The 22,776-nt window shown below is 38.9% G+C and overlaps 4 protein-coding genes across 4 annotated transcripts in view; 1 reads left to right on the top strand and 3 right to left on the bottom strand.

Moving 5' to 3' along the window:
* LOC101298463 (conserved oligomeric Golgi complex subunit 3-like) overlaps window positions 1–2,435 on the top strand; it is a 7,996-nt gene extending 5,561 nt beyond the window's left edge. The window contains exons 21-25 of the mRNA XM_004288967.1: window positions 325–441; window positions 661–753; window positions 1,633–1,755; window positions 1,944–2,044; window positions 2,131–2,435. Of these exons, the coding sequence (XP_004289015.1) occupies window positions 325–441; window positions 661–753; window positions 1,633–1,755; window positions 1,944–2,044; window positions 2,131–2,263 (567 nt within the window). The 3' untranslated portion in view covers window positions 2,264–2,435. The remainder of the gene's footprint in view (window positions 1–324; window positions 442–660; window positions 754–1,632; window positions 1,756–1,943; window positions 2,045–2,130) is intronic.
* A 617-nt stretch (window positions 2,436–3,052) lies between these two features.
* LOC101308998 (1-phosphatidylinositol 3-phosphate 5-kinase-like) lies at window positions 3,053–12,075 on the bottom strand. The gene is made up of 12 exons (XM_004287630.1): window positions 11,931–12,075; window positions 10,939–11,644; window positions 9,827–10,585; window positions 9,150–9,303; window positions 8,628–8,972; window positions 7,099–8,010; window positions 6,648–6,979; window positions 6,110–6,233; window positions 5,858–6,028; window positions 4,009–5,430; window positions 3,610–3,876; window positions 3,053–3,524 (listed from the first exon to the last, which is right to left on the bottom strand). The coding sequence occupies exons 2-12, from the start codon at window positions 11,556–11,558 to the stop codon at window positions 3,198–3,200; spliced, it is 5,433 nt and encodes a 1,810-aa protein (XP_004287678.1). The 5' UTR covers window positions 11,559–11,644; window positions 11,931–12,075; the 3' UTR covers window positions 3,053–3,197.
* Window positions 12,076–13,130: 1,055 nt separating this feature from the next.
* On the bottom strand, window positions 13,131–20,241 carry LOC101298168. The gene is made up of 9 exons (XM_004288966.1): window positions 20,038–20,241; window positions 19,429–19,897; window positions 15,073–15,701; window positions 14,875–14,970; window positions 14,640–14,741; window positions 14,432–14,512; window positions 14,179–14,244; window positions 13,959–14,132; window positions 13,131–13,746 (listed from the first exon to the last, which is right to left on the bottom strand). The coding sequence occupies exons 1-9, from the start codon at window positions 20,239–20,241 to the stop codon at window positions 13,423–13,425; spliced, it is 2,145 nt and encodes a 714-aa protein (XP_004289014.1). The 3' UTR covers window positions 13,131–13,422.
* Window positions 20,242–21,261: 1,020 nt separating this feature from the next.
* On the bottom strand, window positions 21,262–22,445 carry LOC101297880 (probable E3 ubiquitin-protein ligase RNF217-like). Its single transcript, XM_004288965.1, has 2 exons — window positions 21,692–22,445; window positions 21,262–21,332 (listed from the first exon to the last, which is right to left on the bottom strand). The coding sequence occupies exons 1-2, from the start codon at window positions 22,443–22,445 to the stop codon at window positions 21,262–21,264; spliced, it is 825 nt and encodes a 274-aa protein (XP_004289013.1).
* Between the last annotated feature and the right edge of the window lie 331 nt (window positions 22,446–22,776).

The raw sequence follows: 22,776 nt of genomic DNA, 5'->3' as shown, positions 1-22,776 counted from the left end.
TTATATACCTGAACCGGACAGAATACAGGCCGTCGATTTGTTTTTCGTATTTTGAGGGCCTTAACGATCACCAAATTGGCTGAAATTTTGCAGAGATGATCTACACAAGATGATCTAGATATGTCTAGAAGGAAGTTTGAGGAAATTCGATCGGGAAGTGGTGCAAAAATGGAAATCCGCACCAAAACTTTGGTGCGGACGTCCGCACCTGATCAGCTGTGTGTGTGTGTATATATATATATATTATATCAATGTATATCCTCCCCGGCTTGAATGCAATGATGTAATTGAAGATCTTAATTACTTTTATACCTCACCCTCCAGGAGCATCTACGGCGGATTCTTAGAGGTCAAGCCTCTCTATTTGACTGGTCCCGGACAACTTCACTGGCAAGAACCTTGTCTCCCCGTGTTTTGGAAAGTCAGATAGATGCCAAGAAGGTTTGTCAGTTTGCCTTTTTAGTCAAGAATCTAGCATATACTTTGGCAACATTTGTATGCCCCGTTGCATTATGTTATGTTTGATAATATAATTATTCTGTGGCAACCTTTTAGATTAGATATTAGGATCTCAGAGCAAGGTTTTGCTTATTTTAGTTTCACTTCGATTTATATTCTGGCAAGGGTTTTAATAGTGATTCAATCTATCTTTACTTGCAGGAACTGGAGAAAAGCCTAAAAGCCACCTGTGAGGAATTCATAATGTCGGTCACGAAGCTAGTTGTGGATCCCATGCTTTCATTTGTTACTAAGGTTTGTCTTTTCCCCCTGCAAAATGATGGCCGGACAACTTTGTAACAATTTAATGTACAATAAACCACAAATTTTAGAACAAATTTTCTAAGCTCAGTGGTGATATGAGAAGAATTCATGCACCATAACATTAGAATCATATATCTAACATTTCATCTCTGCGACCTATATATGACTGCTTCTTGTAACTTGAAATCAATTTCATTTTAGGGTAAAATACTATATAGTCCTTGTGGTTTGAAGTCAACATCTGTTTAGTCTTTGTGGTTTTATTTTAATCTGAATAGTCTTTAAAGTCATAATTTTTAATCTGTTTAGTTCTTCTGATTTTATTTTAATCTGAATGGTCCTTAAAGTCACAATTTTTCATCCAAATAGACCTAGGCCACGTCAGCAATTTAAGTGAGAAAATTGACGAAATGACCATTTGGATGAAAAATTGAGACTTTAAGGACCATTTAGATTAAAATAAAACCACAAGGACTAAACAGATGTCGACTTCAAACCACAAGGATTAAACAAATTTCAATTCTTCATTTTAACATGTTAGCAATCTGTACTTGTAAATTCCAACCCTTCTTAAAAAGAATTTCACATGGGTTGGGTGGCCTTTTGGGATGATAGTGGACTACCCCTGGGACAACTGGACAAATGCACTTCATACAAGCAAACAAATTGTATGCGTGTATGGCATTATATTGAGATTCATAGGATAATATGCTGCCTTCACTTTGGTTCTGTGGTTTTTGGGGGATGAGAAAGGGATACTTCCTGTCCTTCTCAGTTGAATGAAGGCAACATCATACAAGCATACATGCATTCTACACCTCCATTTGAGAAGTTCACTAAAGTTTAAAGTCTTCTTGTGCTTTTGTATAGGTCACAGCTGTGAAAGTTGCAATGTCAGGCAGCCAGAATCAAAAGGGAGAGTTGGTTATGGCTAAACCACTCAAAGATCAAGCTTTTGCAACTCCGGATAAAGTAGCTGAACTTGTTCAAAAGGTATGGATTTATATTAATCTCATTTTCTTTTACTTCTGGGGAGTACTGTGTTGTTGAGGGCTACTTAACGTTATGTCTGGTATATATTTTTTGTGTCACATGAAAATTATTGGTATTGTTTGAGATGTTGGAATTCTCATAATCAATCAATGTAACAAAAGTTGATCTGTACCATATATCTGGAACAGGTAACCACTGCTATTCAACAAGAGTTGCCAATGGTAATGAGGAAAATGAAGCTTTATCTGCAGAACTCAGAAACGCGGAAAATTCTATTCAAACCAATACAGTAAGTGCAAATTCACATGTACAGAGTACACTTCTCTGGTTATCAATACACAAAACTTTGACGTATTTTTTTCCCTTTTTATTTAGGACAAATATTGTTGAAGCCCATGTACAAGTACTGTCCCTCCTCAAGGCCGAATATTCACCTGAAGAGATACAAGGAATGATAAAGATGCCTTCTATTCAAGACCTGCAGGCACAACTCGATACTCTACTCTAGAGTTGTTTTTGAAAACCATTGAATCAATTCAGTTTATTTTTTTGTTTTTTATTTCTGACATTTAATTTCTTCTCAAGATTCTTAAGATTACAATTGGTTTAGTGTACAAAATTCTGCGATGTTCCAACTCTTGCATGAAACGGTATAAGCTAATGGTTAGTCTTCTATACAATAGTGTTAGTGGAGATCATGATCTACAACAAGTTACAAACTCTCTTCGGAGGAAACACAGAACTATTATAAAGGCAACTAAGTTGATTGATCTACCTCAGTACCTCGCGAAGTTAAAACTCGTAACATCTTATGAGGCTTCCCACCTCATCAATTTATTGCATCCGATGCACCTCCAAGACCCCATCTCAGGCATATTGGAGACCTCTTTGTTTGCTCCTATGCGCATGTCGAGACGAGATCGCTCGAATTTGGTATGAACTCCCATACTGTGAAGTACCTCAACTTGTGATTTCACTCGAAATCTGATGACGTCCCAGTACCATGATATACAGTTGCAACCATTGGCAATGACAAAATCCGACTCTAATCTTCTCCACTTTCCACTACACAAATTTGGAAGGCATGAACTAGGGCCAAGAAACTAAGCTAAAATTATGCAAAAGTTTTCATAGAGTTGAGAATAATGAGTTCTTGGTACGACTCTACCGAGGGTCAAATGGGCAGTTCCCTTTCCTCTTTTTCCTTCTCTTTTTCTTTGATGTAACATGATATATTGTGAGTAATTGAATTTGAGGCTAGGACAAACTTATGTGCAAACAATGTATTTTTCCATTTAATTTGATGTTGATGCTTTGAAAAGATATTTGATATGAAAGAAATATGGCTACCAGAAAATGAGGCATATCAACTTTATATTTGAACATCAAAAATAGGATGGCTTATATTTCATCTATACAGGTAAGTGTTGTTGAGTTCTCAATTAAAAGACTTCAGATTGAGCTTGGGAATTTTCTTCAAAATGTTCAGATTGCGACCCACTTTGGACAATTATCTGAGGAGTCCACTGATCAGGCAACATAAGAAAATAAGTAGCCATAGCTTTCCTGAAACGTTTCTTATACTGCTGGGGTGAAATCACGGTTGGAGATGTGTTCTTCGGTCCTCCGAGAATGCCTGAGGCCTTCACCCAAGTTTCAAGGTGCTTGTCCCAAGTATATTGCCTCATGAAATCAATGATCCCCAAAGCTAGCTCGTGCTTTTCCTCATCTACTCCAACCAGTAATGAGTAGTCCATCACATCGACCGACTGTAGCAAAATACGTAGAAGCCATGAGAATAAGCAAAATATCTCATGAACCTTTCAATACAATAAGCAGTCGGAACCAACTTACAGCAAGGAATGCAGTATCATTCCAGACAGCTCTTTCCAATAGCCGCTTTGCCCTGTTCCCCACAAAAATTGGAGACGTTGGCATTGCTTCAATCAGGTTCTGGTCCAGTAGCACTTTATTGCTCCCGCTTGTATCTGCATTATAACGTGATCGAGAAGATCCTTTCAGGTCATAGAGCCGTGAGACATTGCGTCTAAATAATAGATTTTCCATTACTAAGACATCCATCTTCGTCTCTTTCCCTGCTTTACCGAGCTTTGTTGACACCTTCAAGGAAAGGACCAGAAAAAGAAAACTGGAAATTACAAAGTTGTACAAAGAATCCAAAAAGTGGGTCAAGGGTAGACAAAGGTTAAGCAATACTTTTCAAATATTTTAGTTTAGAGCAACCAACAATACCTGATAAATACCCAGGATCTTTGCTAAGCAAGTTGGGCTTCTAGTACTGATTGAATCAGACAAATACTTGAAATAAGCTGGTGCAAACTTGATAAATGATTCCAGCTCTGTCTTTGTGACTTGTTTTATGATAAACCGATCATCCAAGGTTTTAGCAAAGAAAACGTTGCTCTTTCCACCCTGGGCACCCCACTTCTTACAGCGGCTAAGAGACCGAACAAAATCTAATTCAGAAGGGCAACATGCTTTCCTTAATGCCTCAAACTGGGACGCGTAGTAGCAAGTCACTGTATACTTCACCTTACCGAGGGGCCCCTCATCTGTAAAGGATACTCTAGCATGTGTATCCTTTGACATTAGAGAATCAGAACTCCGTGAATGTGACATGGATATGATGTCATCAGAAGAACCAAGACCTCTGTAGTTCTCAGATACTGCCTCATCAAAAGAATTCAGTGAGAGAAGATTCGCTGAATCAAAAAACGGTAACGAGATTGCAGAATCAAGAGCTTCTTTTGATCTCTCAGGTTCAGCAATCTGCAAATGATAATTAGGAGAGACAAGGGTATATGCAATAACACTAGTGGGCTCATCGTCGAAAACAGGGATAACAGTATCATTAACACCGATGGGCAGTAGCAACCTGGCACCAGTTTGCCGTTCCAGTTCCCGGAACCGTGTGACATAGACAGGACTCTGGTCACCAATACAGAGCTTTTGAGTGTTAAAGGAAACACTTTTACTGAATGAACTAGTGACAGCAGGAGATGCAGAACTAACAGAACGAGTTGTCTGTACCCCACCTTGGTCAACAGTACCATTTTCTGCCACCGAGGCAACACTTTTGACCACATTTGAAGATTTTACCATGGTTGAATGAGGAAGTGAATATCCATTCTCTCTAGGTGTTGTACCAGTCCAAGCCGCATCAAGGGTGTCAGATAAACTTTCCACAGCTGAACATTCATTATCTTCCGAGAGCCCTGTTTGTACAATTTTTCCAGACTCCAAAGGATCAGATTTATCAGAGACATTTGCAGAGGTCTCGTTCCCATGATCTGTGTCCAGACCCATTTCAGTTCTGTTCTGAACCCCTCCCTTCTGGCTAAAGTAGCCAGCATCCCCTCCTTGGATAAGATTTATACCAGACTTGATTTCCGGAAGAGATGTACTACTACTGAAACCTTTTCCTGTTATCTTGACAGGTTTCTCCGTGCCAATAGGTTTCTCCTTCAGTTTGGTAATGGAACTGGTTAAACCTTCCTGAAGATTATGATTGCCTAGACTGGCTGCATGAATAAGGCGCTGGTCCCAAACATAAGAGTGGAAGAGTAACTGCCTCCGTAATTTATTGATCTCAAGAATATCAATTGCAGGCTGGCCAGATTTCACCTCCCCCTTTATCACTTTTTGTAATGATTCCTGAATGAGAAGCCAGATACCGAATATATATAAATTTCTCTAAGAGATGAAAAGGAAAAAAAAAAAAAAACAAACACACACACACGCTTCAATGACAGCTCCTTTGTTTCAATCAAGGTCACTTAGATAATAGTACATAATGCAATTCCTCCAGTAGGGATTTGAATTGATGGCAATTAAATGCTTCAAAGTTGTCATGCGTTGTGTACTAAAGAAAAACTTCATCCCATTTTTTTCCCTAAAAAAACTTTGCTCATATTATAACCCTTGTTTTGGAAGGGGGAGTGTCAATTCATTGTGTAGTAAAGAAGAACTTCTTCTCACTTTTTTCTTTCCCAAAAAACAACTTGCTCAAATTTATCACTTTTTTCCTTTTCCTTTTCCTGTTTTTTTTTTTTGGGGAGGATTCATGAAAATTGAAAACTACCTCAAAGTCTTCCCTTTCCTTTTGAAGCATCCCTTCAAGTTCTACAATTTGATGAGTTGATTCAGGTACTTTCTTGCCACCATCCTGTGTCTCTGCAGCTGGTATTTTTTCTAAAATCTGATGAAGAGCATTACATAAGTCATTGAATAGAAGCTCCGCCCGGTTGCCCACCTATTTAAGAAGATCAATAACATCATTAGCATTGACAATTTAGAATCCCATGCTGTATTAACTAAGATTCAAAACCCGCACCTCATGAGCTTCTTTTTGAAGCCATTCCTGATTATCGTAGTAAAATTCCAGTTTTGGTGGAGGAAGACAAACAGAGTGAATATGAATTGAGGCATAGCGGAAGCAAGCAACCATTCTCCCAAAGCTGCATGTTTAAAAGCAAGAGCATAAGAAGATTAAAATATGTAAACTGAATCTTAGCACTTGAAAACGTTGAAGACATATCTACGTAGTCAAGGAAACCTACTTTGGGTTCTCGCCAAAACTGACCTGGTTCATTTTCTGAGAAATTCAATTTTCAAAAACTCAACCTAAAAGAAGTAAACCGAAAATGGGACAAGAAGGCTTGAACTCTGCTAGACCACCTTGACCTGATATTATTATGAAACCTTCCTAACAGCCTTTCACCTAGCTTACTAACTTTAACCAGCATGACCAATATACATGTATTTTAACAATAAATCAATTTCTAAATTCTTTTCCTTTGGTGGGGTGTAGTGACTTGTTTGGTAAGTTTAACAGTTCTCAACTTTGTAAAGGAACAAAGAAAAAAGAATACCCATAAAACCGAAGACAATCTCTGTGCAGGGAATGACCACAGCTTGCAACTCTGTTTGCAGCTGCATGATTTGAAAAGCTCAATTCCAAGAATTTCCCAAAAGATAAACCCCAAGCAGCATCAGACATTACTACTCTACGAGTGGCTGGAGGGAAGCCACTGGTCCGAGGACACCTCAAGCACCTATGCCACATCCATATTTTGCCTTCCTTTTCCCCTGGTAGGAAGGTCTCTGGGAGCTTCTTAACAGATATTGTAAGGCTCCCTTGTCTATGAGTATAACAATGAATATGCGCTTCTGAGGGCATCCCACATGAACGACAGAGGTAACCCTAAATCAACAAGCAGAATATCCCACATGAACATGCGCTTATGAGTTTGTCAATAAAATTATTTTTAATTAGAAATAACTAACAATGAGAAAAGGTAACTGTCAAGACGTGCTAAATACCTGATCAAACAGATGGTCTCGTAAAAACCTCCCAAGAGGCTTATCAAAGCTTCCATAGTATTTGATTCGAAATAGATGGGCCCGTTCACATACAGTTCCCTTCCACACACAACGTGTTGATAGGGAAACCAAAATGCTTTGGTGGTCTGATGGTGAGGGGGGAAACTCTTCCTTTGAAGATCCCACCTCCTCATTCTGATTATCAGTAAGATATTTTATGGATGGAAGCTCTGGTGTCTCTCTAAGATTTGCAGCTAAAGCAACACCATCAGCATTGCCGTTTCCACCACCATGTCCAAATGCCTCTGAGGTGCTAAAAGAATTAGAGATCAAATTATCCCGTAATGCCTCGCCTCCGTTAGATGTTTTGACCAGACAAGATTCTTTAGAACTTACATCCTGAATGTCCTCAGAGGCACAAACTGAAGAAAGCTCTTTATGGTAGAAGTCTATCGTACCCTGTCCTGGGGGAGACAAGGAAGTGAAGGGAGAGATATATTCTATAGGATTCGAGGTATGTTTTACAGAAGAAGGCTGAGAACATGTAGCATTAGATAAGGGGACCGGATTGGAGCCTTCGATCTTTAAAATGGAGGCAACTGTAGTAAATGAGCCACTATCTGAAATGAAGCCTTTATTTGAGTTCTGCAGTTCACTTCTAGGATCGGAACTCTGTGGCTTGCCAGCTGCTGGTACACTAAAACCAGGTATGATAGAAATGGACCTGTCGATACTTGAGGGTTTATCAGGCAATACAGTTATCACCGACTTCAGAGGAAGTTCCGAAAGGGAAGCACCTTCATCAGCTAAAAAAGAGGTCTCCAAAGCCAAGTGATAAGCTGCGAAAACTCCATACTGTACAACATGTTTCACCTTCTTTAATTCATCCCCATTAGCACCCTTCAGCAATATCTGAAACAAAGTAAAGCAATATATATTCTCAACTCTTCTGACTAAACTTTTTTTCCCCCCTTAAAAACAAAAAAGGACGAGCAAAATGAAACAAAGGCAGTTAGTGCTCCAGAAGTTGAAACATGCCAGAAACCACAGGTTCAAGCTCATAACAGTAAATTAAATCCTTGATCAGTGATCTCTAATCTGATTGCAAACCCTGGCTCTATGCTATATCTGACAGATAATATACTTTTACTAGATAACTAGAATGAGAGTTAAGTTCTGGACATCGTTATGGGCTTCTGCTTCTATGGTGTTTAGTAATTATACTCTTTCTTCTGTTATTCTTAACTGGCAAGCAATTGTAATAAAAGAATTTTGAGTTAGCATTAACAGGTAGGCTGCTAAATCTCTATCCTTAGCTTCCCTCTTTAGCTATCTAAAGCAGACTCCTTGTCTGAATCCTTGTACAATGTTTTTTGTTTCAAATAATAAGCTGTTTTGTTTCACATTAATAATAATAAAATAAGCCCTAGCCTAAGGTTCACACACATGACAGTACCCAAAAGTTGAAGCTTCAAAACAGCATAATTTGAAACTCAAGTGTCCCTGAGTGATGTGTATTCAGGACTTACAGTAACACCCAATGGCTTTGGGCAACCTTCAAAGAACATCAGAGTCTTTGTCAATTTCTTCCCACCTTGCCCAGCACTGCCATGCACTTCAAGAAATTTCTCCACATGGAACATGTCACAATACCCCAGTTTTGGTGATGTAAGATGATCTATTGAAGGGACTATTTGTGCCCCAGTGCAACGTGAGATTCGCTCCAAAAGTGGTCTCTTAATATTCAGAACAAGCGATATGTCTTTCGCAAGAAGATACTCTTGAGCATACCGGGATACAGACTTCTCCACCAATAGAACATTAGGGTGATGTGCGTCAATCTTAGCAACTGCCATCTTCAGATGGTCCATTTCCTGAAAATAAGAAAACAATAACAATTAAATAATGAGTAATTCAGAAGAAGCAGCATCCTAGAGACAGGCCAAAAACGTGAGCCATAAAACGTATTCAGAGTTCCATCCCTTGTCAAACCCCTACAAATTCAGAGCTTTAACTCACAAATGGCAAAATAACAAAGGTCAAAAAACAACCTGCTGCAACAAAGTATCAAAGCTGGACAAGTGGTTTGATACACGCTGATATTCCAAAGCTCCTCCAAGGATCAAGAAACGTGGTTTCTCTATCTTTGAAGTCATACGCCGATGAGCCACATTTTTCTTGCAAACAACTCCTTTAACCACCATGCTACAGAATGACATCAAAAGCTGTCTAAGTCTTCTAAATAGTAATTTTCAAAAAAGAGCATATAAATAATGACGCTGATGGAAACATGAAGTAACAACATATTCATGAAAGAACGTGGAGTGTCCATTCAGCACAACTCCCAAGGACAAAACTGAACAAGTAGATCATCCATCTAAGTATCTAACGGAATGAAAAATACCGTATCTTTTCTCCTAGTTCCAATATTTTGTAGAGTTCAGATGTTGAATGCAAACTTCCATCCTTGTGAAAGCAGTTCTTCAAATTGGAGATATGGTTAACTATAGCAACATCAAACTACTTTCATGACCTAATGAGCAACACATGTGACCAAACAGACAACTAGAAAATATTTACCAGTAACACAACCATCAATTAGTTACTTCAAGTCTTCACAGTTGTAGACATCCACTACAAGTTGCTATGAATTCTGAAGTTGGTGTGCATGTACCTTAAGCTATATCATAAAGTTCAAGCATACCTAACTATAGGCCAAGAATGTTACCTCTCGCTCCGATTGCCACAAGCTATGCATTTAACCTTCACATATCCCCCAGGATCCATTCCTCCCCCTTTGCTTGTATCTGGTTTAAGAAGTGTGGCAGCTTCCCATGACAAAGACGTAATTATGTCCAACCAGGTCTCTTTGTAATTTTCATCAATCAAAGGCAGGTTCTCCACCTGCAAAAGCTGAGACACCAGAGCTCTAAAATGACCTTCCACCACATTCTTCATCGCCTTCCTGTGCTCCTCAATTGACTTCTCCCTAGTACGACACTCCCCACCACCAACACTGTTTGAAGAATGAAGATATCCCCACTCCCCTGTAGCACCACCACCCCGACCACCCCCACCACCCTCATCGTCATCATCATCATCAAATAAGTCGGCTTCTCTCTCATCTTCTTCATCCTCGGGTTCTGGCGGGAGCCATAGTAGCCCATTATTCTCAAAATCCACCGGTTCTGCATTTGTAGTCTCCATGTCATATGGAGAAGTTTTACATTCATCACCATTATCATGATGATCTGATTCTTCCTCAAGTTTTGTTCCCACTACACCCTGTGTATCAAACTTCTCAGGTGAAAAGGAGTTCAAACTTTTTGCATCTGTGTTTTCTCCATCAGAATGCACTTTTTGTGGTTCATACACACTATCAAACTCCTCGTTATTGATTGCACCATAATAGTCATTGGCATGGGAGAAATGTCTTGATTCTGAATCTGAATGATAAACACCATAGTCATCATCCTCATCATCACTCCTGGTATCAAAGGGTAAGTACAAATACAAAAGCATTACCTCTCATAAAACCATATACAAAAATATAAGAATATGGAAATGAATAATCATAAGATTCTTACAAATACAGTTGTGCATATAACTTAACATGTATACATCTCATACGTAACACGAGCTATCATTTGAAACACTCTCTTTGACTAAAGTAAATTGAATGATAACTGCAGAGAGAGTGTCTTAAATGATATTTCCAAAAGAGACACTCATTATTCTTTTTGAACCCAATAAATGTCCTTTATTCTAGCTTTACAAATATCTTACAAACACAAATAAAAAACACAGGCGAGAAAAAATTAAAGAGAAAGGAAAAGATACCTGTCCATGCAAAAGCCAAACTGGTCAGGACACGATTCTGCCATTGCAGCATCAGGACTAATGCTCCTCTGAGACGTTATATTGTCTTGCTGGCCAGTAACTGAATCATCTTGGCAAGATTGTTTGGGGCTAAGACCAGAACTATAGGGCACGCGCTGGTAAGGTCCAGTCGAATAAGGGGTAGAACCAACAGTGCTGCTGCTACTATGGAAGGTGCAGCTTGACTTGGTGCTGACCAAGCTTGCTGTAGATGGCGATGGACTGAGGCCAGGGCTAGATTCAGGGGGCCCATTATTAACTGCTGCTATCCCTTGCTCCCATTGCTTGAAGCAAAAATTACAGACCCTAATCTTCTCCCCATCTTCCCTACCAATTCTTGGCTCATCAGACGGGGCAGGAATAGAGTTTGCTGTACACCTAGCACAGAACACTCGGCCACATAGGCGGCAATGATGCCTCCGATTAAATACTGTGAACTGGGAATCACAATCATAGCATACCCTACAGCTCTGATCGGGCATCCAAAAGTCCCGGGACACATTGGTTGGCTCGGTTCTCCTTGGCATCCAAGACTTGAAAATGTCAACTAGCTCGGTAAATTTGTTGTCAGGGGTGCCCATTGACAGCTACCCCAACTGAACCCACTCATGACCAAACGGTCATCGGAAACTCTCACAAAACAAGCAGCAATTCCCTACTAAACAACCTGAACAAAAAAAACCATAACACAACTCAATGAGAAACAGCAAAACCCAGCAACACCATCACTTCATGAATCTTAAACTAAACATACTGCCCCTACTCAATTGCCAAAAGCACATAAAAAGCTGAACTTTCCTACCAAAATGCCATAGTTTCATCGTTGGATTCACAACCACACAAGTTCATAAGCATGCAATACACAAACAACACTGAGAGTAACAAAAACCATAAAGCAGCTACATTTCTGGTACTAAACAAGAAACCCAACAAAACCCAGAAACGATCATTACCAATTCAACAGTGAAGAAGCTTCAATTGGGGCAAAAACCCCAAATTTCGTGTAAAGGTCGAAACTTTACAATTGGGATTGGCAAGAATTACAGAGCTGAATCTTCAAAACCCAGAAAGATAGATTCTTTTGCTCCTCTCTGCAACAAAACCTAATCAATCAATGGAAGCATATAATCTCCGATGGACCCCAAAAGAGGAATATAAGCCCGTCTTATATGTAGGTATATATGTCATTTTTTTTTTTCTTAACAAAATTTGAGAAATTCAGTTGTTCATATGACAACAACAAAGTAACAATTGACAAAGTGTGTTATCTGAAACCGACTTCCAGAAAATTCATACATATTTCAAAAAATATGCTAAGAAATATAAACCACATGAAAATGTGAAATATATAAAGGTATCAAAAATTTAAGAGATAAAGAAATGTCAACCGCATGCGTAATCCTACACATATTGGTGCTTCCTACTGGAAAACATTACTCTGGAATGTGATTCACCGACTAATAATTAAATGCAATTACTGATGTTCTACCTTTTTTTCTTCCATTTTTGGTTTAATCATTGTTTTTACTCTTGGAGTTTTTTTTTTTTTGGTTAACACTCTGGGAGATTTTTTTCTACAACGTTAGGCAAGATTCAATATCAATATACCATTTATAATCGTTTTATGTTATGTCTCGTGTATCATATGTTTTGTTTAAGCGGAAATACCTTGTATTATTAATAATAGAAATTTAAGGTACTTTAAAAATTTGGATAATAAATTAAAAGTAAAGTTTGAGGAGGAGGACTAAAACTATACTCTTTCATAATTGAATTATTAAATGATGAGGGTGTAGGGTCTGGATTTCCATATTCTAAAATATCAGCCAACTTTTCATGTATGATGTGCCTTCCTAGATTTGTTTTGAAGCTGTTTTTTTAGTAACAAGTAGGTTGCACTGGACAGCAAGACAAGTTCTACAGAAAATAAAACTAGATGCACCAATCTCACACTTCTCTTTCATCTCAATTGAAGCATTATGCGGATGAAATTAACCCAAATCAATTAGTGAACTACATAAAGAATCCCTAAACTTTGGACCGGTATCAGTGAAGGCCTGTGAAAACCACACGTGAGCAACGCCACGTGGCACGTGACTGAACTTTCTGTTCCAGCTAGCTAGCTGCCATTTTCACTAGTCTAAACTCTAAACAATGAAGACGTGAAGCATGAACCTTTATGAATTCAGATGGTTGAATATGAGGTAGGAGATGAAGTAAGCATTTGTTTCATGAGATGAGGCTCCTCAGCAATCCAAAAATTATTAATAACCTCTCCAAAACGGTTCAAAAATATAGAAACAAACTCATCATGTAGTTACTAGTTACTGTTATCCCAAACTAGGAACTAATGTTGTTCAACTATAGCTGCTCAAAGGTAAATGATAAAGGATCATCATAAGTTGTGCACTTGGTATCTTGTGTTTTAAGTTACCATGATAACCATCATGGATTCGCAGCCGCTTGATCGGTGCCAGGCAAGGTGGTGCTGTTACTGCTACTGCTGCTGCTGGGGTTGTGAACAAAGCCATCATCAGTGAAGCCGGAGTTCTTTGAATTCTCGGCAGAATCAGGAGGCGGTGAAGATTCCTTTTCGGTCAGTATGGCATTGGCAAGAGCGATGGACATCATGCAGAGACCTTTGCTTTGAAGGTACTGCATTGCCTTTGTCACATCAGTTTCCATCAGCTTCAATACTTGTTCAAAAGCAATTTCATTGAAAGAAATGTCATGACCAAGTGACGGAAAATCTGACATCCCATTGGTCCCCTGACATAAATTCACTTGGTTAGAAGAGATTAATCAAGTAAGATAGGTGGTGAAGAAACGTGGATTACATTATCAAATATACTGTCCAGCTCTAGCCTACTTGTGTTCTTGATTGTTACCTATTGAAATTTTAAAATTTTCAACTCTGAAATATGCAGGATCAACATCCAAACATATAGAACAGAAGTTCAGAGAAGGGTTTAGGACAGTACCTTAGCCCCTGTAGCTCCCAATCTGCGTGCGCTTAGAACCTGCAAATGTATTAAGCACCAAGTTAAAGCGGTGTAACAGGAATCACATTTACATATGTGCAAATCCCATTCAATGAGATTATGAGAATGAAACCACCATATTATATAGCGAGTTCCACACTTACAAGGACCACCCTATTTCTAAAGAAAGGAGTCTAAAAAGCAAAGTTCTCCATCCTACCTTGACTTGTTGCTGAAGAAACTTGACATACTCGATGATTTCATCAAGCATAGATGCCTTGTCAGTCTGAAAAATCATGCATATGCTTATCGATCAGTACTTTAAAGTGAAGCCACTATTATTACATATAGACATTATTGTGACGTTAAGATTTCACAAATCAACTCGTGTAAAGAAACAAAAAAAAGTAAATCAAATGCTTAAGTCTCAACGTAAGACACCTATATGTACAAGAAATGATGAGAAGACAAACGAAAGTAGAGCGTGCCTTGTTAGACTTTGGTACAAGTTCTTGCAGATTCTTCATTCTGTCAGCTATTTTCTCTCTCCGAAGCTGCAAATATGTTCAAAAGACAGAGTTCTTTTCAGTCCATTCCACTCAAGACTAAATCCTAATGGTTCAGGTCTTCAAACAGACAATGCAGTGAAGAATCCAAAGCTACAAATGAAATTTAACTGACCCTTTCAGCAATACTGTGTGGATCAGTTGCCTGGCCTCGACGTGCCCTTATACGAGGCTTTCTAGGTCCAATACATTCAGCAGATGGGCTAGTTGATGTAGTCTGCAAGTTATCGAAAATATAAAAACCTTATGACCAATCATCTGAGAACATATTAAAACCACAGAAGAAACAGCAACCTTTCAAATTCAATAGAAATGTGGAGCTAAGCATAACTGCTGAACTGCACAAGTACCTGTGGGAAAGACTGCAATCCAGTCATTGCCATTGGAATCTGAGGCCCAGAAGCAAAAGTGGGCAAAGGATAGTTTCCCATTTCCTGCTTTACCTTCTATATTTCACAACAGGATCAATGAGTTATAACATTTCAATCACCAGAAATAATAAGCAAATTACATTCCACCAAAGACAAGTGACACTAAGCTAACTATACCTCTGTGGTGACTAAATCAGACAACTCATAAATATCATTACTGCTGTAACTGCACAGCTTCTGTTGTCCCATACCAGGAGGACAAAGAGAAGAAGAGACACCCTCATAAGCTTGAAGAGGCCACAGCTGAGAAATTGGAGAAGGGTTTTCAAAATCTCCATTTAGTCTCTGAAAGACAGACTGTTCACAGCAATTGCATCTCACATTTTGTGGCTCTAGGCACGAAACAGATGTTGATCTCACCATGTTACCATCCATATCATAGTGCAGCCCCATTTGATCATTTGAAAAGTTGGCCGAGCAGTTGTTACCATTGTCTTGTGCATCTGACTCAAACTCATGAGCAACAGATGAATTAGCAGACTGTGCAGCCATGCTCTCCATGCTTTGGTTTGAGTTGCTCAGATTTGTAGCAGAGTTATTGCTGTCATCTTCAATTATACCTACTCCAATTGAACTGAGAAGCATTTCGTTTGTTGGTGGATTTTCGTAACAGTCCAAACACGATCTTTCCTTCACATCCACATCTGTCCATGATGAGGAACTGAAAAAATGATCAAGAATCTCGTCCATCATCAACGGCAAAGGTTCTAAAAAGACTCCCTCAGCTGATTTTATGCTGGCTTCACCTAAAACAAAGTTCATAAAAATTGAAGAAGCAATAAGCTTACAGAAATGAAACTAACAGCTACACATGGTGATAGAAACCAAAAGAATGTGAATTTGATCAGAAATTAGAAACAATAACACAGCTGTCTAAACTACAAGCCCTCTTATAACTCATAAGGTAAAAGAACCTCTAAATTTACCTGCAATATATACATAACCCTCATCATAATTTCATATGAAACAGATCTATGGCAATTTGACCAAGACTAATTAACAACAGACAAAAAAAAAATAGTAAGGTATCTAGCTAGCCTCTTACAATCTTGATAGCAGCTAAATTCAAGTAGGGATCGATTAACATTCCATGGTATTAACATGATCCATGACTTGACTGAGAGAAAAGCAGGAAAACCACTCTTCTACATTTGACATTGAACTTGAGTGATTGTACATGCATATACTGGTTTTAAAAGAATGAATGGTGCGCGATAATGAAAGCTAGGGAGAGACTAACCCAGAAGAGAAGCCAAGAGAGTATATGCAACGGTTACAGTAGCAGTATGCAAGTAGTAATGAGCAGTGTGCAACGGTTACTGTCTTGTATATTGTCTAATAAAGATCCACAATTGTAGGATGTGAGTTTTCAAAATCAGATGGTTATCTTCAGAGGGTGTACAAAAGCATTACAAGACGTACAGCCTTGGTGATTTTTTCTGTTGGCTGTAACGTTACAGATTTTCCATGAGCTTTTCAAAACATGCCATGAAAATAGCGTTTCGGTTGTTTGACTCTAGTAGTGGGAAGTTCAACTTCACCACTTCCCTGTTGACCAAAATATCAGTAATATTTTACCACAAGGTAATTACTGAGGTCAGTTTAGTAGGCATCAGTCAATCTTACACAAGGATTGAGAAGCAAACACATCATGTTACATATGGAAATGGAAGTGCCAAAGCATTCCTACTTCTCCATTTCTCACTATATATTTAATGAAATTGTTGATCGACTAAGATGAATGTATAGGGTGAGTGACAATAAAGAGTTTTATTTTGCATACTTAAGCAAACTGTAAGACCAATGAACATAAAAAGGATCATGGAGTACAAACTGATATGAGAAATCTGGTAGCATAAGCATTGAAACCTTAAATCATCCCTCTGCTTTTGTCTCTCATTACACATGAACAAAGAACTTAAAGTAGAAAAGCGAGTCAGTAACTAAGCATCAAACAACGATTCCATTTTTCTATTAAGCGAACTTAATAGTATAGCCTCCATCTCCGCCAGTAATATCCGGCCACCATCACAATTTACTATTCCACATTTGAGAGAGTAAACTGAATTTAATTCTTAAAATTATTTGTGCTAGCTCTTACGGCTCTCAAACAAACTTATTAATGTTTTAAATTCAGTCACCGCTTCCTCACCATGGCTGTATAAGATGCTTTTTCAGATTTAGACATAGATTTCCATTTTTCAACAGCAGCTTTCCGGGCAGCCGCCGACTGGTTCGGATGTTCCTCCCAGTACTTCAGTCTGAACTCATCGATAAAAGTGAACAAGACCCTTCTCCTACAGGGCTTCTTCCTACCGGGCTTCTTCATTGTGAAAGGTTCTTTGCCACCTATCCGTGCCACTTTAGAGTAATTGAATTTAACTCCACACCTACAAGAAACCCTAGAAATTATGTAGAATCCACAACTAATAGAAGCACAGTGTACCATTGAAAGAAATCAAACTCAGAAGCCCAAAACCCTGCAACTGTACAATTCACATTTTCACAACCATTTTTTATACCATGGATAATTTAGAAACAAAACTATATATAGTAACACGCCAATACTGTACACTCCAAATTACTATTATTACAAAGTTTTAATTACAGATAAAAGTGCAGACGAAGTGTAATTTGATATTCAGTTTGTATGTGACAATGTGAGTGCCAATAACAAGTAGCAAGAAACAACCAAGTTAGGGCACAAATTATTGAAACGAGCTAGAGGTACTGACCTGCATCTTACGTGGTCACAACCTCTCCATTTTGCCACATAGATATTTGTAATACCCCGTGCCTAAAAGGTTACTGTTCGGGGTTATGAGTTACCGCGGATTTTTCTTTATTCGCGTTCAGAGATTTAAATAGTGTTTGCTCGAGTTTGTTTTTGAAAACGGTAAATGGTGGATTTAAAACTCCGAAGTCGTAGTACACGTTTATACGAGCTCACCGGTATGCCTGGATTATTTTTCGGAGTGATGAGCTATGTTTTGTGAATTTATGAAGTTTACAGTAAATTTTCAATTATTGTTTATTGTAACTGTTTTACTGTAAAGGACCCAGAAAGTTGACTTTTCGTTAAGTCGATAATTTGGGAAGACTTCCTTCATGGAAGTCGTAGAGGACGTTAATACGAGTTCGTGGACACGTGGCATGCTTAAATTGGAGTTCGTATCAAGAAGTTATGGTCTAAAAACGAAAGTTACGATGTTGGTTGGGGTAAATTTTTGATGGGCTTTATTTTGGATGTGGGTATTAAAGTTGGACCGGGTGTGTGTAGCAGCCCAACACACCCCCTCCCCCGCCCACTCTCTTTCCTTCCTCTCTCCTCCCTCCCGAGTTTCCCCGGGACCGGCCGGCTTCACCACCATCACCTGCCGCCGTCCGGCCACTAGAGATCGCCGGACTGGTCCCGTTTGGACCCTTGTCGCTCCCTCTTCCTTCCTGGGCCGGTGACCGAGTCGGTGACGCTGCCGGACATGAGAAATCCCGCCGGAACGCCTGATGGTCCACTCGCCGGAAATTTCTCCTCCGGCCACCAAAGTTCGTGACTCTTAGCTCATCTTGTAGCTCTCATCAAGGTGAGTATTCCCTCAAAAAGAATTGGTCCAAATTCGATCATGTTAAGGTGAAATGTATAATTGAAGCTCTAGGGTTCTTTATTGTGTTTTGATTCGATTGACCTGTTTAGAGCTAGAATTGAGCTTAGTGTTGTTCATGAAAGTTGTTCGAAATGTTGAGAGGAAGGTTCTGTCAAATTTTGGTGACGATTGGGGGTGGCCGGAGATTGGCCGCCGGCGGAGCTGGCGGCGGTGTTGCCACTTTTTGGGCAGTTTTTCATGCTTATTAAATTGCTAAAAATGGTAGAAACCCATTGGTGGAAAGTTAGCAATTTTTGGAGTAATGTTGGTTAGGTTTCGGATTTTCCAAAGACTAGGATATTAACGGTTAAAATTAATAACCGGGTATAGGAATATTACTGTTAGACAGTTGTTGGATTGTGCTGATATGTGGAAGTGGATATTGGAGTATTATGTATGGATTTGGGATTGGTTTTAGTTGAAGTGGGTGTCCATAGTATATCTAATGGGTGTCCATAGTAAAGACTAGTTAGAATGCTTAGCAAACTTGGATTCAAGGTGAAAGAATGCATGTTTGATGATTTGCATAAGTATGGTTTTGATTTTGGACTTATGGTGGTAAATGTGATGTGGTTAGGAAGGGTAAAGTTGTAGATTAGAGTGTTGAACTACGAGTGGCTTGATCCCTTTAAAAAGGGTACGTAGGCAGCCCGATCAATGTTTTAGGTGCAGCCGCAAATTAATAAAATAAAATTTAGGTTCCCAACACGACAAAAAAATATTTATCGTTTTGTTTGATAATGAGATCCTATCTCATTTTCGAATTAGGATTTCCTTATTTATTTTATTCGTTTATTCTTTTAACACTTGGGTCAGGGTGTTACAATACTACAGTTTGGACATCTTCTCCATTTCTTCTTCTTTGCAATGTTCATGAGCATGATATCTTCCTTCTCCCTCTCATACTCATTCAATTGCTGGATCTCCCTGCAGCCAATCCCGGCATGCCATGGAACTTTACATTGCGCACAGAACATTCTATAACAATTAGGGCACTCAGATTCCCTTACAACATCCTCAGGCTCATCATCAATCAACAGTGCCGAGCAATCCTTAAAGGGACAGTAAAACCTTTGAGACCCAACAATCACAGCCTCACATAAAGCATTTCCCCACTTATCATACACCTCAGGTGGAAGAATTGGACGACAATACTCAAGGTCTAGTGACCCTTTGCAATCAGGGACAGGGCACTTGATGATTGTAATGTTTTCTTGAAGCTTGGATGCCACGTAATTGTTTATGCAGTCCTTACAATAAGAATGGCCGCAATTTTGGATGCCAAATAACTCGTTGGCAGGCTTGTAATCAACACAGATTTCACAAACAAAAGATGGGAAATCATTCTTGGTATTGGAACGGAATTGGAATTGGAAGATTCCCCATTTTCGGTTTTCCTTCGCTTTCTGAATCGAGTGTTGGAGGGTTGAAACATAAGAACCCTACAATCGTCATCTTCATCGTCGACGTCGTCATAACAAAGGTCGATGAAGTTGACTGCAGGAGTGGATTTGCCCTCAGCTGAGATTGCTTCGTCTTTGTCTATACGAGAAATGGGTGTGGAGAAGAAGGGGTAGTCATCTTCAATGTTCACGATCTCAATATGAGACTGAGAATCGACTGAGGATCCTTTCTTGCTTCTCATTCACACACTCCAAATCGATCCGGTCCTTGTTTACTTGAAGAGACGCACACAAGTATACTCTTCCTATCTTAATATACTCGGAAACCAACCCGACACCCTCACAGAGTCACAGGTATAAAACTGAAAGTAATCCTAGAGCCCTATACCCTAAGGCAACTCCGCAACTATCCGACCTTTTTCTTAATTTTGAGAAGATCTACTAGCTAGGATTCTTTACACGATCCCCATTAAATTGCGTTTGATTTCAATTCCAATATTATCGATGTACTATTAGATGAGATGTTACTTTCCATATCCATAGCTAGTAATAAAGAATCTCTTTACATGATTGTTACATATCTAATTAACGTATTTACCATTTCATTCATACGTAACCCTACCCATCAATAAAACATCCAATTTGTCTTTCTCAACACAAACCAAACAAACTACAGTACGAATCCAGAAATTCAATGATACTCACCTACCTAAGAATCTCTCAGTGGACGTGGTATGTGTTTCACCTACCTAAGAATCTCTCAGTGCGAACATAGTTGTTACATACTATGTAACAACTATATACTTTATCAACACAACTAAACCAAACAAACTAAAGTATCAGAGATATTCTATTTTGGGTAGAAAGATAAATCTACGAACCACTAGCTATATATAGCTTTGCTTCTTTCCATGGGGTAAAAGAAAAATGGGTTTGGTTAAAGATCGAAAAAATAGCTATAGCTTAACCGACATTCATCTTTAACCCCGGTCAATAGTACATATATCTAAGCAAATTAACCATACATAGGATTATAAAGCAAATAGCTAGGATACGCATCACTATACATAACGAGGATATATAGGATTATGGTTATGAAAATGAAAGAGGTAAAGCAAATAGGATATCAGTACTATACAAATATAACGAAGATATGCGAAGAAGATATGGGATATGGAAGGTAGCGCAGAAGCCCTGAAACTTAATTAATCCCCCTGGTTTTCGTTTCCTAATGAGAAAAGAACATTGCTTGTTTAAATCTATCATACAGGTCCATAACTCCATATTGCTTCCTTAAATTTGTCCGGGTGCGTAGATGAAACAATTTCCGCACCTGCAGCAAGCAATTCAAAATAAATAGAATATCAGAACAAATTTAAACCGGAAAAAAAAAAAAGCAAGTAATAATCGATCATGAAAAAGACTCGGAATTAATCAATTAACAATGCGAATTTTTTTTTTTGGGGTCAGATTTAACAATGCCATTAAGTCGAGATCTCTTATGGTCTCAGGAGGCTAAATATATACTAGGAAACAATGAAATATATTATACATGTAATTGTGTATATGACTATATGGTGTGTGAAAATGGATGATTTAGATCAAACAAAATAAGGCAATAATATATCAAATGAGAAACTGACCTGCACCGTACTTCATCGAAGCCACACGTTTTTTCCACATAGAACATACACTTTGGACATCTACTCCAACGATTCTTCCGAGCAAGGTTCCTCAGCATGATATCCCCCTTCTCCCTCTCATTCTCATTCAGCTTCTGAAACTCTTCGCAGCCGATCCCGGCGTGCCACGCAACCTTACATTGTGCACAGAACATTCTCTTACAATTAGGGCACTCCGATTCCATCACAACCTGTGTCACATCCTCAACCAACATTGTCGAGCAGTCCTTATAGGGACAGTAAAATCTCTGAGACACTATGATTGTTGACTCACGTAAAGCACTTTCCCACCTCTCAACCACTTGAGGTGGAAGAACTGGACGACAATACTCGGGGTCTAGTGACCCTTTGCAATCAGGGACAGGGCAACTGATGCTTGTTATGTTCTCTTGAAGCTTGGATGCTACGTAATTCTTTATGCAGTCTCTACAGTATGAATGGCTGCAATTTTGGATGCCAAACGACTCGTTGGAAGCCTTGTCATCGGCACAGATTTCACAAACAAAAGTTGCAGCAGGCTCGTTGTTGGAATTGGAAGTGTCCAAATTTGGAGAAAATTCTCCATCTCCGATTCTTCTTCGCTTTCTCCTAGGCTGAGTAGGCTCATGATCATCATCTTCTTCTTCTTCGTCTTCATAGATGAAGTTATTAACAGTAGGAGGGGTTCGAGGAGGAGTTAGTATGCCCTCATCTGAAACCGAGAAAATGGCATCATCTTCATTGTTCACAATCTCATTATGAGACTCGGAAGCTTTGTGCTCCATTGTGGGGTTCTTGCTTGTTATCGTCACTTCTCTCTAAAGCCCTTGATTACTCTAGCTAGGGTTTTAGAATGATCTTTCGACTATATATATCATAAACGTACTGCAAGAAGACCTACGAGTTTAAAACTGAGAGAAACCCTAACGATGCTGTCTACTACTACGTAAGTCAATTAGATTAGGATTCTATGTACAAAACCCAATTACATAGGAATATTTGATTACATTCGCTATTGATACGAGTGGAAACCAATGGGAAAGAACTTCATAGAGTAGTCGGATACTAAATTGACAGGTGTATGTGCATTATTTCCACACACTCAAATTAACCCCA

Source organism: Fragaria vesca, linkage group LG1 (assembly GCF_000184155.1).
Source record: "Fragaria vesca subsp. vesca linkage group LG1, FraVesHawaii_1.0, whole genome shotgun sequence".
Classification (NCBI taxonomy): domain Eukaryota; kingdom Viridiplantae; phylum Streptophyta; class Magnoliopsida; order Rosales; family Rosaceae; genus Fragaria; species Fragaria vesca.
Note: the sequence above shows the minus strand (reverse complement) of the source record. Positions and strands in the feature narration are given on the sequence as shown.

Excerpts from the sequence above, each read along its gene's own strand:
- LOC101308998 (XM_004287630.1), bottom strand. The coding sequence starts at position 11,558 with ATGGGCACCCCTGACAACAAATTTACCGAGCTAGTTGACATTTTCAAG. Across the intron at positions 9,304-9,826 it reads TGTGGCAATCGGAGCGAGAG|CATGGTGGTTAAAGGAGTTG; the intron begins GTAACATTCTTG and ends GTCATTCTGTAG. Across the intron at positions 6,234-6,647 it reads GATTGTCTTCGGTTTTATGG|CTTTGGGAGAATGGTTGCTT; the intron begins GTATTCTTTTTT and ends TTAAACATGCAG.
- LOC101298168 (XM_004288966.1), bottom strand. The coding sequence starts at position 20,241 with ATGAGAAGCAAGAAAGGATCCTCAGTCGATTCTCAGTCTCATATTGAG. Across the intron at positions 15,702-19,428 it reads ATGGAGAAGATGTCCAAACT|GTGAAGCCAGCATAAAATCA; the intron begins GTAGTATTGTAA and ends ACTTTGTTTTAG. Across the intron at positions 13,747-13,958 it reads TGGGAGCTACAGGGGCTAAG|GGGACCAATGGGATGTCAGA; the intron begins GTACTGTCCTAA and ends AATTTATGTCAG.
- LOC101297880 (XM_004288965.1), bottom strand. The coding sequence starts at position 22,445 with ATGGAGCACAAAGCTTCCGAGTCTCATAATGAGATTGTGAACAATGAA. Across the intron at positions 21,333-21,691 it reads TTGGAGTAGATGTCCAAAGT|GTGCGGAAATTGTTTCATCT; the intron begins GTATGTTCTATG and ends TGCTTGCTGCAG.